Here is a 16,444-nt window from a genome sequence, read left to right on the forward strand (position 1 = left end):
AGAAAAACATTAAATAAATATTTTGAATAAATAATAACCTTGAGGTACTTATAGAGTGGTATCATTTCCCCCCTCAGTCTTCCCGAAGCTGAACATACCCAGTACTCTCTGTCCTCATAGGGCAGTGTTCGCAAACCCTGAATCATTTTTCTTGTCCTTCTCTGGACCCTTTCTAATTTTTCTGCTTCTTTCCTAAATCTTGGTGCCCAGAACTGGACACAGTATTCCAGATGAGGTCTGACTAGTGAGGTATATAGGGGATCACTACTGCTTGTGGTTTGGAAGTAATAATTCTATTAATGCATCCCAAAATAGCATTTGCCCTTTTTGCAGCTGCATCACATTGTTCTCAGTGACAGCAGTGATGAAAGGTTTCGTAAAGAGACTTGTGTTTGAGGAGTTAGAAGACAAGAAGTGGAATGAGTAGAAGCAGGAGAAGAGCTGTTGTAGCTGGGGAAAATTGTGGGGAACATGTCCCTTTTGTTGTGTATTGTTCATTGTCCGTATGTTCTATTTCCCTCTCACCTCTCTCTTGCATTCCACATTTCTGGTGGTAACTTTACCACCATTGGGGTTGAAGACTGAATTTTGAGGTTTGAAAGGTTTTAAAAAATTAACTGTTGAGATATATTAAATGTGGAGCTCCTATCCTTTTTTAATTTGTCAAGATCGATGGTGAGTCACTATTTTTGAAAGTGCTTTATCACATTGCAGAATGGAACATTCCACAGTTCTGCTGTTATGTTTGTTTTATCTGATTTTTTTGCATAGTTGTGCTAGAAAAAACCGTGAATATTTTGGTGGTTTACATCTCAAGCTGTGAATGTAATACCTCATTAAATTAATTTTAATATTGATAGTAAATGTTTGGTCATCACTTTCCTACCAGGCTTTGGTGTTGTTTCTTCACTTTTCTGGGAGTTCTCCCATGCCCTTTAGTTTTAAACGTTCAGTGTTTTCATTCAGCAGTTCATCTATTTAATCAAACACTTTTGTTTCTGCATGTTTTTCCAATTCCTTTTCCCATATTTTTAAGTAGCAAGGTAATTAAGCATGGAAAACTTACAGGCAGTTCCCAGGTTACAAACATGGTTTTTCTAGGGGTTGTTTGAGTCACCGTAACGACTTGTGTTGTCGGAACCTGGGATAACAATTCAATTATAGATTGTGGTTTCAAGTTCTAAGTGCCCTGTACCTTTTCAGTTCTTGCTTAAGTCTCTAGTTACTGCAGAAAGGGGAGATAAGTCACACCTATATTTTTTGCATTAGCTTTTCAGAGTAGTTACTGCAGGTGTGCAAATCTCCCCTTCATTTACTTCCCAGCCATTCAATTTGCATATATTTCTGAATTGTTTTAGAACTGCCAGGGAACCACAATAACTGCAGCAATAAATGCTCTGAAAAGCAGCTGCAAAAAGGTAGGGGGATGAATACTTCCTTTTTCTGGAGTGGTTGAAGATCTGGGGAATTGTTGTAAAAATGGAGGGCACTGAGAACTATCGTGCAACAATTCAAAATGGAGAGGATTACATTGCTCTGGGGAGATATTTCCCACACCATGCAATTACTTTCGCTGCCTCTCCTCCTTTACTGGTACTTCTCAGTTGGCAGCTGGGTTATCTATATGCAGTGCTGCCTTGCCATTTTCCTTCTCTGATACGGATGCTACCTCCTTGTTTCATTTGCTAGCTGAAACACACAAGGAAGTTGAGCAGGCAGGACTAGGCAAATTGGACAGCCGTAAATGCACACTTGCAGAAGACAGTATTATCATCATCTTCATCAACAATCAGTCTTTGGTCACAGACCCATCAAGATGTTCATCAACAAAAACATTTGTGCAATTTTCTGGGGCTAAAAAAAAATGATGGCGAAACAGTAATGTTTCCTTTGTAAGTAGTGCTTGGTCACTTGTGGAGGAGCTGTTATTTATTTAATTTATACCCTACTTTCTCCTTAAAACAAACTCAAAGTGGCTTACATAATTCTCCTCCTCCTGCTCTCAGTCTTATCCCCACATCAACAACCTTGTGAGGTAACTTTGGCTGAGAGTCTGTGACTGGCCCAAAGTCACCCAGTTGGCTGGGGACTAGAACCCAAATCACCTGAGTTCCAGACCCATGCTCTTAGCCACTACACCACACTAGCTTGTGTCACTAGTATTGGCAGTGCCACAAGTGAGGCCCCAAAGAGTAGCAGGGTTTGTTCTTGGAATTTTTGCCAGATCTTAAACCAGATTTGTTTCTTTGTCTCAGATAACACATACACAAAACAGAGTCTTAGGGATGCTATACATATGTAATTATATGTCTATGAAATAGATACACATGAAATTAAGTGTGGAATCTAAAGAGGCATCTGATGAGTGAGGCAGCTCATTTTTTCTTACTACTATGAAGCTCTGTAGGTCCCACAGAACACTAGTTTGTAATATTTTTTGAGCATTGGGAGCAGCTTTGTGGGGGGCTGAAAAACCCTAGTGCTTGTGTATGCCCTGGATCCTGGTTTATAGCAATTATCTTGTGCATGCTTACTTGAAGGAAAGTCCCACTGAACTTAGTGATATATACTTCCGAACAGATAGATAGTACAGGCATACCTCAGCAATCCTGTGTGCTCAGTTCCAGACTCCTGCAGTAAAGTGAATATTGCAAAGAATAAATACACAATTTATTTTTGGTCTTCCAGTGCTCATAAAATTTGCTTACACTGTACTGTAATCTATTAAGTGTGCAGTAGCATTATGTCTAAAAGAATACATAGCTTAATTAGAAAATACTTGATTGCTAAAAATGCTAAACATCCCCTGAGCCTTCAACAAGTCATAATCTTTTTGCTTGTGGAGAGTCTTGCCTTGATGTTGATGGCTGCTGACTGATCAGGATGATAGTTGCTGAAGGTTGGGGCAGCTGTGGCAATTTCTTAAAATAAGGCAACATGCCACATTGATTGACTCTTCCTTTCATGAAAGATTTCTCTGTAGCATGTGATGCTATTTGATAGCATTTTAACCACAGTAGAACTTATTTCAAAATTGGAGTCAGTCCTCTCAAACCCAGCTGCTGTTTTATTAACTAAGATTATGTAATATTCTATATCCTCCATTGTCATTTCAACCATCTTCACTAGGGGTAGATTCTGTCAAAGGAAACCACTTTCTTTGCTCATCCATAAGAAGCAACTCCTCACCTGTCAAAAGTTCTATCATGAGATTGTAGCAATTCACTCACATCTTCAGGCTCCACTTCTAATTCTACTTCTATTGCTATTTTCACCACATCTGCAGTTAGTTCTTTCACTGAAGTCTTGAATCTGTCACAGTTATCCATGAGAGTTGGACCAAATGCATTGTCAATGAGCAGTAATATTTTGAAAGGGTTATTTTTTTCGGAGTAGTAGGTCTCAGCAGTGGGCTTAAAATATTCAGTAAACCGTGTTGTAGACAGATGTGCTGCCATCCAGCCTTTGTTTTTTTTCATTTATAGAGCACAAGCAGATTAGATTTAGCGTAATTTTTAAGGGCCCTAGGATTTTTGAAATGGTAAATGAGCATTGGCTTCAATTTAGTTAGTAGCTGCATTAGCTCCTAACGAGAGTTAACCTGTCATTGAAGCTTTGAAGGCAAGCATTGGCTTCTTCTCTCTAGCTATGAAAGTCCTAGATGGCATATTCTCCCAGTATAATACTGTTTCATTTACATTGAAAATCTGTTGTTTAGTCCAGCCACCTTCATTAACTACCTTAGCTAGATCTTCTGAATAAATTGCTGCAGCTTCTACATCAGTACTTGCTGCTTTACCTTATGCTTTTATAATAAGGAGACAATTTCTTTCCTTAAAGCTCATGAACCAATGCCTGCTAGCTTCAAACTTTTCTTCCACAGATTCTTCACCTCTCTCAGCCTTCATAGAATTGAAGCGAATCAGGGCCTTGTTCTGGATTAGGCTTTGTCTTAAGGGAATTTTATGACTGGTCTGATCTTTCCAAACCACTAAAACTTTCTCCATATCAGCAGTAAGAGTTTGTTTTGCTTTCTTATCATTTGTGTATTTCCTGGAGTAGCACTTTTAATTTCCTGCAAGAACCATTCACAGCTTGGCTAACTGTTTGGTGCTTTTGGTCTATCTCAGCTTTTGACATGCCTTCTTTATTAAGCTTAATCAATACTAGCTTTTAATTTAAGGTGAGAGACATACGAATCTTCCTTTCACTCAAACATTTAGAGGCCATTGTAGGGTTATTAATTGGCCTAATTTCAGTATTGTTGTGTCTCAGGGAATAGGGAGGCCTGAGGAGAAGGGAAGAGACAGAGGAATTACCAGTCAGTGGAGTAGTCAGAATACAAGGCACATGTATTAAGTTTTCCATCTTACATGGGTGCAGTTCATAGCATCCCAAATCAATTACAATAGTAACATCAAAGAACACTGATCACAGATCACCATCAGAAATATATTAATAATGAAAAAGTTTGAAATACTGCAAGAATTACCAAAATGTGACACAAAGTGAGCAAATGCTGTTGGGAAAATGGCACCTAAACACTTGCTCAACACAGGGTTGCCACAAACCTTCAATTTATAAAAAAACACAATATCTGCAAATAAAACAAGGGATATCTGTATATGTTACAACCTCTTTCCGTGTAGAATTCTGTGCACCTAAATTGTTTGAAATCAATGGACAAGTATGCCTAACTATGTAGAATTACACTGGTCATTACTTCCAGAATACAAAAAAGTGGTTTGGTTTGAACATAGTTATATGCTATATTTTAGAGTTGTGTACATGACCCTCTGGATTCATGAACTCCAGCTTCTTGGCACAGCCATAGAGAAGAAATTGGAAGTGATAAGAACATATGAAAACCATGTTGGATCAGACCAATGGCCCATCTAGTCCAGCACTCTGTTTACATGGGACAACCGTTTGTCCACAGGATTCCTCAAGCAGGATGGGTACAAGAATTCTACTTGCCCAAGACTCCTCAGCAGTTCTGCTATGCAGACATACTATCTCTAATAACAATGGTAGCATGTAGTGGCTAGCAGTCACTGATGGCTGCCTCTTCCATTGATTGCCTTCTCCTTCACTTCTGTTTTCAGTTAATCACATTGCTTTTGAACCCTGTACCATGGTTAGTCTTAACTGTGGCTTAGAGAAACAAGCTACCTTCATAAACCACTATTTGATGTTGTCTCATTTTTCTCAAAATCAAACCAGTCAATCCTAAAGGAAATCAACCCTGACTGTTCTTTGGAAGGATAGATACTGAAACTGAAGCTCAAAACTTGGCCACCTAATGAGAAGGAAGGACTCATTAGAAAAGACCCTAATGCTGGGAATGATTGAGGACAAAAGGAGAAAGGGATGGCAGAGGTTGAGGTGGCTGGATGGGGTCACTAGGGAGGTGGGTGTGGGATTGGGTGGACTCTGGGGGATGGTGGAGGATAGATGTTGCAAAGGGTTGGGCACGACTTTGCGACTGAGCAATGTTTTTCTCAAGCATAGTTAAAACATGTCACAGTTTATTTGGGTTTAGAGATAATACTAAACACTATTTAGTTAAAAATGGGAGTGGAAGTTTCTGATCTTGCAGTTGTCCTAGAGGAGGGGAGTGGTGGGGAAGCTGTCATGTCCAATGTTCCCTTACTTAATGGGTTTGAATAAGACCTAAGTATAATACAATAATCATTTCTGTTCATGTCATCCGTGGTCTTTTGAAGGAAGCTGACACACTCTTGATACTGTTTTTCAGATCACGATCTAAAGAAAAGATAGAAGGTGTGGAAGTTAACAAAGAAAAGAAAAAGGAGAAAGAGGACAAAGAAGAAGAAAAGGATAAAGATGTAAATGTATGTACACTAATTATCTCTGTACTTAGATGTTAAAGAGCAAGCACAATATTTTACTAATATCTAACAAATGCATGTTCCTATGATCAATTTCTGAACAGGAGAACTGGGGAATGGTCAGTGTAACACCAACTTGTAAAACAGGAATTAGGGGGATTCAGAAAATTGAATAGAACTTAAAGACAGCTCTTGTGGGTAAATGGGTTAATCATTGTTGGATATAAAAGTAGTAAGCATATAGAAGGACAAGTCATATCAATGAACCACATTTTTTCATTTGATTATTTTTTCTCTCATAGAATTTTGATCAGAACAAATTAGAAGAAGAAATGAGAAAACGAAAAGAAAGAGTAGAAAAATGGAGAGAAGAACAGCGCAAGAAAGCTATGGAAAATATAGGAGAACTGAAAAAAGAAATTGAAGAGATGAAGCAGGGGAAGAAATGGAGCTTAGAAGATGATGATGGTATTAATTTCTCACAAAATTCATTGGGGAAAGTAGGCTTTGTGTTGCTGTTGTACCTGGCTCAGTGAAGATGTGGGAAATCATGTGCCAAATTAATTCATATGTACAATGCCTGTCCAATATTAAAGTTCTGGAGAAAAGTTGGGAAGTGTGTACATTTTACTTTTGAGATCTTCTGGCTATAATCTATTAAAATTCTGAATTTCAAAGACTAAAATGCAAGGGACAATTTCGGGAAGATAGTTAAGAAGGGCCTGTCCTGTGACGCTAAAGGTTCATCTGTGTGCAAGTGGAGACTCAAAATGGTACCAGCACTGGGTTGACGATCATCATTATTCAGCGTTTTGGAGAAGGTGGCATAGAAAAATACAGGGCATGTGAAAAAATCCAGGAAGTGCGAGGAGTTGGCTTTCTTGAGAGGCATACAGCTTGGTGTGGCAAACCACACTGCAGTTTTTGTTTTTGTTTTTGAGGTTGATATGGAGAAGGAGGAATAACACCAAGTTGTTAAAATTCTAAACCATAAAGTTATAAACTTAAAAATAAATTGTCCAAAATACTGTAGAAACCAATTTCAAGGAAGATGCATGCAAGTATAAATGCCTTATTTATGAGAATTCTCAAATTTTATTAACCAAATTATACAGGAATTACAAGCTTTCTGCTTATGCAGAAACTTGTTTTACCGTTCTCTTAGCAAAACATTTGAATTCACTTGTGCATGAAAGAATGTTTTGTACATGCACACTCAGCTGTACCCCAGTATGGTTCTATGTACTACTTAGAACTTCTTGTTTCCATTAGATGATGATGAAGAAACAGCAGAAGGAGAAAAAGAAGGCAATGAAATTGAAGATGAAGAACTAGATCCATTAGATGCATATATGGAAGAAGTAAAGGAAGAGGTCAAGAAATTTAATATGAGGAGCGTAAAAGGTGGTGGTGGAAGTGAAAAGGTAAACTGCTCTTGTATTAATATCCAGCTTTTCAAGAAGGATTTTGAGCTTTCACCTGAAAGAAATGTGATCAAAACTATTGTATGGAGGAGTAATTCTTATCACTGACTAGATAAGTTTATGTTTACATTCTGTAAAATTTCTAATAAATTTTGACCTTTTCTTTCTAAAGAAATCTGGGCCAACAGTTACTAAAGTAGTAACTGTGGTGAAAACTAAAAAGGCATCTCCAGAGACCGAAAAGAAAAAAGGAGAACTCATGGTGAATGACCAAGATGCAATGGAGGTAATTAACATATTGAACTGTTAGCTGATGAACTCCCACTCCAAGAGGATGTATTTTAGAAAATATTTCATTTTAATCATGGGAATAAGCTCACATTTTTCAGTTGTCTTTGTGATTTTGTAACTCAACAGTATTCCTCTGAAGAGGAGGAAGTTGATCTCCAGACTGCATTAACAGGCTACCAGACCAAACATAGGAAGTTACTAGAACCAGTGGATCACGGGAAGATTGAATATGAGACTTACAGGAAAAATTTCTATGTTGAAGTTCCAGAGCTGGCTAAAATGAGTCAAGAAGGTAACAAAAATACAAAGCAACATGTTCAATTAAGTGCCTGGATACAGAGTTTTATAAGCTGGGTTCTGCTTGTAGAGCCTCCTGTCAGAAGCATGGGGTTCTGTCTTCCCCCCTACATCTATTCTGGAGGATTAATGGATGGTTCAGTACAGTGTGCACGACTGTGCAATCTGCACCAGTTGCCCCCTTTTTCTCTTGCACAAACTGCAACCTTTTCTAGATTGTCAACCCTTCTGCAAATGGAAGGAAACTTCATTTGGCGAAGGTCTACTGTGGATCCAAACCAGTGTCTTCTAAAATGTTTGCAATTTCTTCTTTTTAACATTTTATGATGCTTTGGAGGCTGGTTAAGAGTTTGCTAACTCTGGGAGAGCAGTAATTTTTGAGGATACGAATTTTGGGCTGCAGAAGATGGGGTATGTCTTAGAAATCACAGTGCCATGTGAAGATGTTACCCGCACAGGCTTAAGATCTTGGTCTATACGTATTCCTAATGTTAGATTGTTCAGCTGTTACCTACAGGAAAGGGTGAGGAACTGTTCAGAAGAATGAATTCCTAACTCCTGGATACTGGAAGTCCTCCTTTGCCTTGTTTGGCTCTTGTGATTTCACTAACACATGTTCCCCACTCTAGATCTATATCAATGCATTATTATGTTTTATATGGACATGCTTGCAATATAAAAATATGCTAGAAACATTTACAGACATCTTAATATGCTGTTCTGAGAATACATTGCTGCAAAAGCCAATAACATCCAGTTTTCACAAAACATATTACAAGGGTACATTAACTTATGTGGAAGTTAATTGCATACTAATTTGGATTGTGTGTTGCAGAGGTGAATACATTTAGGATGGAAATGGAAGGAATTACAGTCAAGGGTAAAGGATGTCCTAAGCCAATCAAAACCTGGGTGCAGTGTGGTATTTCTATGAAAATTCTGAATTCCCTGAAAAAGTAAGTGAACAATATAGGAAAATGCAAGTTGTATGCCTTGGAATGTGATTATGTATCCTAGACAATGTCCTTGTTGGTTAGTCCATATTCCCAGTATATAGTGACTGTGTGGGTCTTTGTATACGAAACCACCTTATAAACCTTGTATTTCAGAGATTTTATTCTTCTTATTATTACATTGCATTTATATCCCATCTTTTTTTCCTCTTGAAGAACCCAAGGCAACTTACAGCTCTTGTTTACTTCATTTTATCCTCACAATAGCAACATTCTGAGGTAGGTTGGGTCGTGCGAGTGAGTAACTGGCCCAAATTCACCAAGTGAGCTTCATGGCCAAGTGGGGACTAAAACCTGGATCTCCCAGTTCCCTGTTCCAACACTCCACCACACAATGCTATATCCTTTGTTCATTAATCATACAACTGTTGTGCTATGTTTTTGTTTGTATTTAATATTCAGATTATGCAAATAAATACTGATGCAGTTTGATGTGAATATAACCCTAACCCTAATCTCTTTTTTCATTTAAGGCATGGCTATGACAAACCCACCCCTATCCAAGCCCAAGCTATACCTGCAATTATGAGTGGACGGGATTTAATTGGCATTGCTAAAACGGGAAGTGGAAAAACCATTGCTTTTCTGTTGCCCATGTTCAGACACATCATGGATCAGAGACAATTAGAAGAAGGGGAAGGCCCAATAGGTACAGTGACATCATAGGAACATAAATTGGGGTGTAATGGTGTTTTAAGTGTGTAGGAAAAAGTGGAAAGGAACTGTGTGAGGAAATGCCTTCTCATACTGTACATCAGTTACTGATTATTGTTTCCAAAAATGTTAGAGCTCTGGCTCACCAATTTGCAGGTATATTCAGATTAGTATTCCTTGTATTTTATTTCAGCTTTATTTCAGCTCATATGTGCTGTAGTCTGTTCTGAACTGCATGCTGGTTTTCTCTTTTTAATAAATTCAGATGATGCAGCTGGGCAGCTTCAATTTCAGTATATCAGATGTATTGTGGGGAAATCTGGGGGGGTGTGCATGCATTTTACGGTTAGATTATAAACTAATATATGCTTATGTCTGCTAAAAGTAATCAGTAGCTAAGTGGTTTCTTCAAGAAGTTAATTCAATTAAAAATCTAAAAAAATATTTACAAATTAAATATGACTTAATAAGGAACAATTTTCTTGAAACTGTCTCAGATTTGTATATTTATTTTTACACACTATTTAAAATTGTAGCAAATAACTTAAAGATGAATAGAATTTTATCTGAATACTGTACAAAAAATTCTTGTGTATGAAGAGGTGGGGAGTCATATCATCATAGATACTAGGTTTATTTGTAGAGGAAATCTTACTGATCCTGCAGGAGAGGAAAATAGGAAGCTGATTTACACTGAGTCAGATCTGTGGTCACTCTAGTGCAGTATTGTTGACATTGACTGGGAGTGACTCTCCCAGGTTCCAGGCAGGGATCATTCCAACCCTGCAGGGAGAAGCTAGGGACTGAACCCGAGACCTTTTTCATGCAATAAGCTACTCTGCCACTGAACTATATTGCCACACCTAAGCCCAACTATTTGGGAATAGGTTGCAATGAAATTGTTGGTATTTGCTTATTAGTAAACATATTTTAGGGTCAGCAGTTTTGTGATTATAATTCTAATCTTTATTCTTTTCAGCTGTCATTATGACTCCTACACGAGAGTTGGCTTTGCAGATTACAAAGGAGTGCAAGAAGTTCTCCAAGACACTTGGGGTTAGAGTTGTTTGTGTATATGGAGGAACAGGAATAAGTGAACAGGTACATAATGAAATGTGTATCTTGCCCATGGTCTCTGCATTGCAGCCAGGACAAAATTTGGAAGGCCTTTCTTTTTTGTTAAGTTTCAAATTTGAAGTTTCTTTCTAACATGGTTATTAATTTTGGAAAATTTTTAAATTGTGCATCCAGTTGTGCCACAGCACCTCTGAGCGGTTCAGAACCACAAGATAAAAGTACAATAAAAACCAATAACACATTAAAATAACAATAAAATACAAGCAAAAAATACAAAACAAAGGTCTTATGGCATTAATTACACACACACACACACACACACACACACACTTTTAAAGGAAGGCCTTAGCCTGGCGCCAGAAAGAAAGTAGGGAAGGTGCCGGGCAAATACTCTTCGACCCGGAGCTTTCTTTGGAAGCTCAGGTGACAGCGGCGGCGAGGAGCGCCTTCCTTCAGCTTCGGCTGATTAATCAGCTGCGCCCCTACCTGAAGTATGACTGCCTGGCGACGGTGACACACGCGCTGGTGACGTCCCGCCTTGACTTCTGTAATGCGCTTTACGTGGGGCTTCCCCTGAAGACGGTCCGAACACTTCAATTGGTGCAAAATAGAGCTGCCAGGTTGCTGACGGGGACGGGGCGTTATGCTCACATGACTCCAGCCCTCCGTCAGCTTCACTGGCTTCCCATTGAAGCCCGGGCCCAATTCAAGGTGTTGGTTATGACCTATAAAGCTCTAAATGGCTTGGGTCCTGGCTACCTGAACGAGCGCTTACGTCTGTATATGCCCGACTGCCCCTTGAGATCTGCGGGAGAGTCCCTTCTCCGGGAACCCTCCATGAAAGAAATTAGGAGAGTAAGTACTCGGAGGAGGGCTTTCTCTGCGGTGGCGCCCAACCTATGGAATTCACTCCCCAAAGAGGTCTGCCTGGCACCGTCGTTACTGGTTTTTTGGTGCCAAGTAAAGACCTTTTTATTTAAACATCATTTTAATTGTTAAAATATATGATCTGACCAGGGCAACTTCTTCTCCCTTCTCTTTCCTCCTCCTATATTCTTTATTTACTTATTTTATACTGTTAATTTTAATTTTATATTATTGTATCTCAGTGTATTTTTTGTATTTTTGTATTTATTGGTAATTTATTATGTTCTATTGTATTTCAATGTATCTTATTGTGTTGTAAGCCGCCCCGAGGCTTCGGCAAGGGGCGGCATAGAAATGTTATCATCATCATCATCATCATCATCATAAAATCTTCTTGGGGAGAGCATTCCAAAGTTTCTGGTTAAATGTTAATGAAACTTCAGTTTTGTTGTTTAATTTACATTTACTGCAGAACTGATTTCACAATTGGTCCTTTATTAATCTTTTTAATATACATAGATTTGTATAATCCATAGCAATGAATACATAGCAATTGTGTATATGTGAAAATACAGCTTGCTAGCAATTATATGTAAGTTTCAACAAAAGGTGACCAGATATCAAGTACATATCTACTATAAGATGTGTGTGTGTGTGTGTGTGTGTGTGTGTGTCAGTTGTTTAAATATCAAAAACCTTGTGAGGTCTTTATCGTGCATTATAGGAAGTGAGCATAGGAAGTGAGCACACTAGAGACATTCCAAAAGATACCAGAGAGTCATTCATTTCCAGATAGCAGGTAGATAATTTAAAAGGACATGTGAATCAATGGAAAATTAATTTTTGGTGGCATACTGGTAAGAGTATGTTTTGTGTATTTTGTGTGCTAGAGTGGGACTCGGGAGATCCTGGTTGTAGTCCCCACTGAGCTATAAAGCTCACTGGATGACTTTGGGCCAGTCATAGACTCCCATCCTAACCTCCTTCACAAGATTCTTGTAGTGGTGATTAATGGAGTGGGGGGCAAGATCTTGTAAGCTGCCTTGGGTTCCTTGCAAGAGAAAGAAAAGTGGGGTATATATGTAATGCAGTAATAATAATAATGCACAGTGGTGTACACATAAGGGTGAACAAAATTAAAAGTGCTGCTTGCTTAATGTTGTGGTAAGTTTCTCCTATCAAAGTTCAGTAGAGAGAAGCCATAGACATTAAGCAATCAATACTGCAAATTGACAGCTGACAAATGACAAGCTGTGAAGCAAAAAGCAAAGCCATGAAAATACGTATACTTTCTTGCAAAAGGGGGTGGCCAGTATATCAGCCCCTTTGCAGCAGGATAAGTTTCTCCAAGGCGTGTATGCCTCTCTCTGTGTCTCTCTCTGTCCCTCTCTCGGTGTTGTGTGCTAGGAAGGGGCTTCCTAAGCACACAGCATGGAAAGGAGTGAGCTGTCTGGGAAGACATGGTGTTCTGCAATTCCTTGGGGATGGGATGGAAAGAAAAGAAACAGTCCCTGTGGGCTGGATTTCAGTCTAGGGGTTCCCTACCCAGCTGAGTCATTTCATGCTAGATAATCATACTAGATATTAATTAATGATTTAAATGAAGTGTTTCTAATGCCATTGATTTCATAAATGTTAAGTACCATCTTATTCTATAACCAGATTGCTGAACTGAAAAGGGGTGCTGAAATTATCGTTTGCACACCTGGCCGTATGATTGATATGTTAGCAGCTAATAATGGTAAGAAGATTAATTCAATTAATAATATTATTATATATGAAATAAACTTGACAGGGTTACTCTCCCCCGACCCCCAAATAAATTGACTTCTGGAATGAATGCATATATTGAAGCTGTGATATCTAATATGGTGTATAATTACAGAAGTGGTTCTTTTCAATCCCTTGATGTAGGTCTCAAAGATATTTGAAAGATAGTAATCCTTGAAGAGTTTCTTAGAATAAATATATGAATTTTGGATTTAAACCTCCACTTCAGAATTGGCTTACTTGAGATAACTGTTATTCTATCTATTTAAAAGTCATGCTGCCTGTTTGGCGCTTTTTGAAATTGATGCAACTTAATGATTATTTGTCTGAAGAAATTTAGCTCTACATTTTTAATTGAGGTAAACACTCTGTTTTCTATGTAACAAAAGGAAATTTCTTAAATAACTCAAGTTTCCTACTTACAACAAATGAATGAACTAAACTTGAGATATTGCAGCTTTAAATTTTTTTATTGCAGTGTTGCATGCTTGTCAGATAATATTTGATGATTTGTTTAAATATTGTGCTTCAAAACCTCTACTAAACTGTTGACATTTGACTTCTGTGGAAAAAGTCCCTTCAAGAATAATAGAACTGGGCTTCCAAGACTAAGCCATCAAAGGTAGGTGCATCAATGCTGTTCCCACATAACATCCCACTTCTGAGAGTTGACTTAATTATTAAAATGTGGCCAATTTAAAATATTTGAGTATTAAGATATTGACATGCTGCATATATAAATTTAGGTTTGACGAAGGAAATAAAGCTTACATTTACTTTGAAATAGTTAATTTACAAACTGCATTAAAATCGCATTATTCCTCCAGATTTTTTTAAAAGTGCTGTCTTTGAAGATAATTCAGTAATGTTTTGTTGCAGTCAGGTGCAACCCAATCCACCTTCCAACTGATAGTTTTCAGTAGCTGAGGGGAAACTAGAATCTCCTGTATATACACAAAGTAGAATGGAAGTGACTTGTGTTTTGGGAGTGTATTCAGGATTAGAACATCATGTGGAAGGGAGGCGTCTTCTTGTCTGTGTTGTAGAGGAACTCCACTGTTCTCTTAGGCTAGAGTGTATCTCTGAACTTCCTGTTTTACTCTCCTTGGAGTCGGGAGTTTTCACTATTTCCTCAAGTCCCTTTAAGAACCACAGTGATAGAAATGTTAGTAATGCTACCATTTCAAAAGAACTCTTAAACCCTGTTTGATAGTATGATATTTTCAAAATTAATCCATAGATTTGACCTTTCAGGGCTTCATGGGTTAAATTCTCAAACTGCTTTCTTCTATCCCAAATGAGATTGCAAGAGAAAGCACTTCCTTACTTGTCTCTCTTTGCATTCCCGATTCCTTCACAGTTGTCAACTCCTCTGCCACATTGCATACTGCTCCTTTACCACGTGAGGTATAGCAGAGGGGCCTTGTGGTGCTACAGCTTTGGGGCTGGATCAGTGACAAACCCAGCGTGCAGGGAAGTGCTTTCTGCTTGCACACGGGGACCTACTGTTCCAAGATAAAGGACCAGTTGGGATGACATAACAGCCCACAGTTGGACAAGCCGTGGGCTGTTCAAAAGGGAACAGGCTGGCTCCTGAAAATTTGCCCATTTGTGCTGCACTATGACTAGGATGGCTGTTTTTTATGGAGAGGTTTTTTAAAAAAAAAGTTTTATGCCATGTATGTAAATATGGAACATGCTGCTTCTAAATTATGTCTGTGCCACTTTTGTTGCTGCCTAGAATCTATCAGTCATTGTGAGATATTATGCTAATGAAATTGGTGATAAAAGTTCTCATTGCCTTTAGTGTGGTTAAACCTATCATAAATGATCACCTATTTTAAATTATCTACATGGAGACTTTTATAAGGCTTCTTCAGTTAGCACTTGAACTTTGCCTTCCACACATGCGCTGTAATCTCTAATATGTTTTTTTCTAGGTGGCGCTCACAGATAATGGCTGATGTGGCTCGTTGCTTCACCTCAGTCTTAGTTTTATGATGTGTTTTGGTGAGGGCTGTTTTCTGAATTTTACAGGTTTTCTGGCCCTGTACTGGTATGCAAAAGAAGAGTTTGACAAAATAATGAGCCTTGTGCATCAGTACACATTTGCCAAAAAGTTTGTCTCTGGAGCAAGAGATAAGGCATTTAGTGAACTGTTTTTTCTAATCTAAACATAATTTTAAAATGTTTCTTTAAAATCTGTAGCATTTTTATTTACATTTGCTGTTGAGGAAAAATAGCATTTAGATTTATTTTTGTTTGCCTTTGTTTTCTATCTCCTTTCCATAGGCCGGGTGACAAATCTTCGAAGAGTGACATATGTTGTCCTTGATGAAGCTGATAGAATGTTTGACATGGGCTTTGAGCCTCAGGTAAAAATGGGAAATTACAAAGATATAGCAAGGTGGTTTTTTTTCCTTCAGGCTGAAAAGGTGTTTTGAATCAGTTCTGCCTTACAATGGCACTGCTGTTGTTGGTTTGGCAGAAGGTGCTCTTTTTTCCAGTAACCAGTATGTAGCACAGAACATGTGCGGTTAATCTGTGATACAGATGCCAAAAGTGGCATAAGCTTCAAGGAACCAGGATTAGGTGGGTTCACAAGCCTCACTAGCATGTGCTTCTGTTTGTGCTGCTACCTGCTCCCAAATCTAGAGACTAGATGCACAATCACACATAGCCAGCAAGAAAGCAGGTGGAGAGTACTGTGTGGAGCTCTAAAAGGTATTAGCTAATACATGGCAAACTTACCAAGAAAGATTGGCTGGCACTGGTTTAAACATTGACACTTGCAGAAAATGTTTTCTCCTATGGAACATGAGCAGGCAGATGGTAGTTGTTCAGATCTTCAACTCTCAGCATTTCTGACTGTTGGCCATGTTGGCAGGGGCTTCTTTGAATTGAAGTTCAAAACATCTGGAGATTTAGAATACAAAAGCCTCATTTTAAAAATCACATTTACTTGGAAGTTCATGCTATTAACACTATAACTTTACACTTATAATAGGTTATGCGCATTGTAGACAATGTGAGACCTGACCGGCAGACAGTTATGTTCTCTGCTACCTTCCCTAGAGCCATGGAGGCTTTAGCTCGTCGAATACTAAGTAAGCCAATTGAAGTCCAAGTTGGTGGCAGGAGTGTTGTCTGTTCTGATGTGGAACAGCATGTGGTAAGTTGCAGAACTATGCCTTGTGTA

At 38.4% G+C, this 16,444-nt stretch overlaps 1 protein-coding gene across 1 annotated transcript in view; it reads left to right on the forward strand.

The window, feature by feature from the left end:
* Window positions 1-16,444, forward strand: part of DDX46 (DEAD-box helicase 46) — a 36,420-nt gene that overhangs the window by 4,319 nt on the left and 15,657 nt on the right. The window contains exons 5-15 of the mRNA XM_044454237.1: window positions 5,759-5,855; window positions 6,155-6,320; window positions 7,125-7,276; window positions 7,449-7,562; window positions 7,694-7,859; window positions 8,700-8,820; window positions 9,351-9,526; window positions 10,511-10,632; window positions 13,138-13,216; window positions 15,538-15,620; window positions 16,253-16,417. Coding sequence (XP_044310172.1) covers window positions 5,759-5,855; window positions 6,155-6,320; window positions 7,125-7,276; window positions 7,449-7,562; window positions 7,694-7,859; window positions 8,700-8,820; window positions 9,351-9,526; window positions 10,511-10,632; window positions 13,138-13,216; window positions 15,538-15,620; window positions 16,253-16,417 — 1,441 coding nt within the window. The remainder of the gene's footprint in view (window positions 1-5,758; window positions 5,856-6,154; window positions 6,321-7,124; window positions 7,277-7,448; window positions 7,563-7,693; window positions 7,860-8,699; window positions 8,821-9,350; window positions 9,527-10,510; window positions 10,633-13,137; window positions 13,217-15,537; window positions 15,621-16,252; window positions 16,418-16,444) is intronic.

Source organism: Varanus komodoensis, unplaced genomic scaffold, assembly GCF_004798865.1.
Source record: "Varanus komodoensis strain SLA01 unplaced genomic scaffold, ASM479886v1 scaffold7_3, whole genome shotgun sequence".
Classification (NCBI taxonomy): Eukaryota; Metazoa; Chordata; class Lepidosauria; order Squamata; family Varanidae; genus Varanus; species Varanus komodoensis.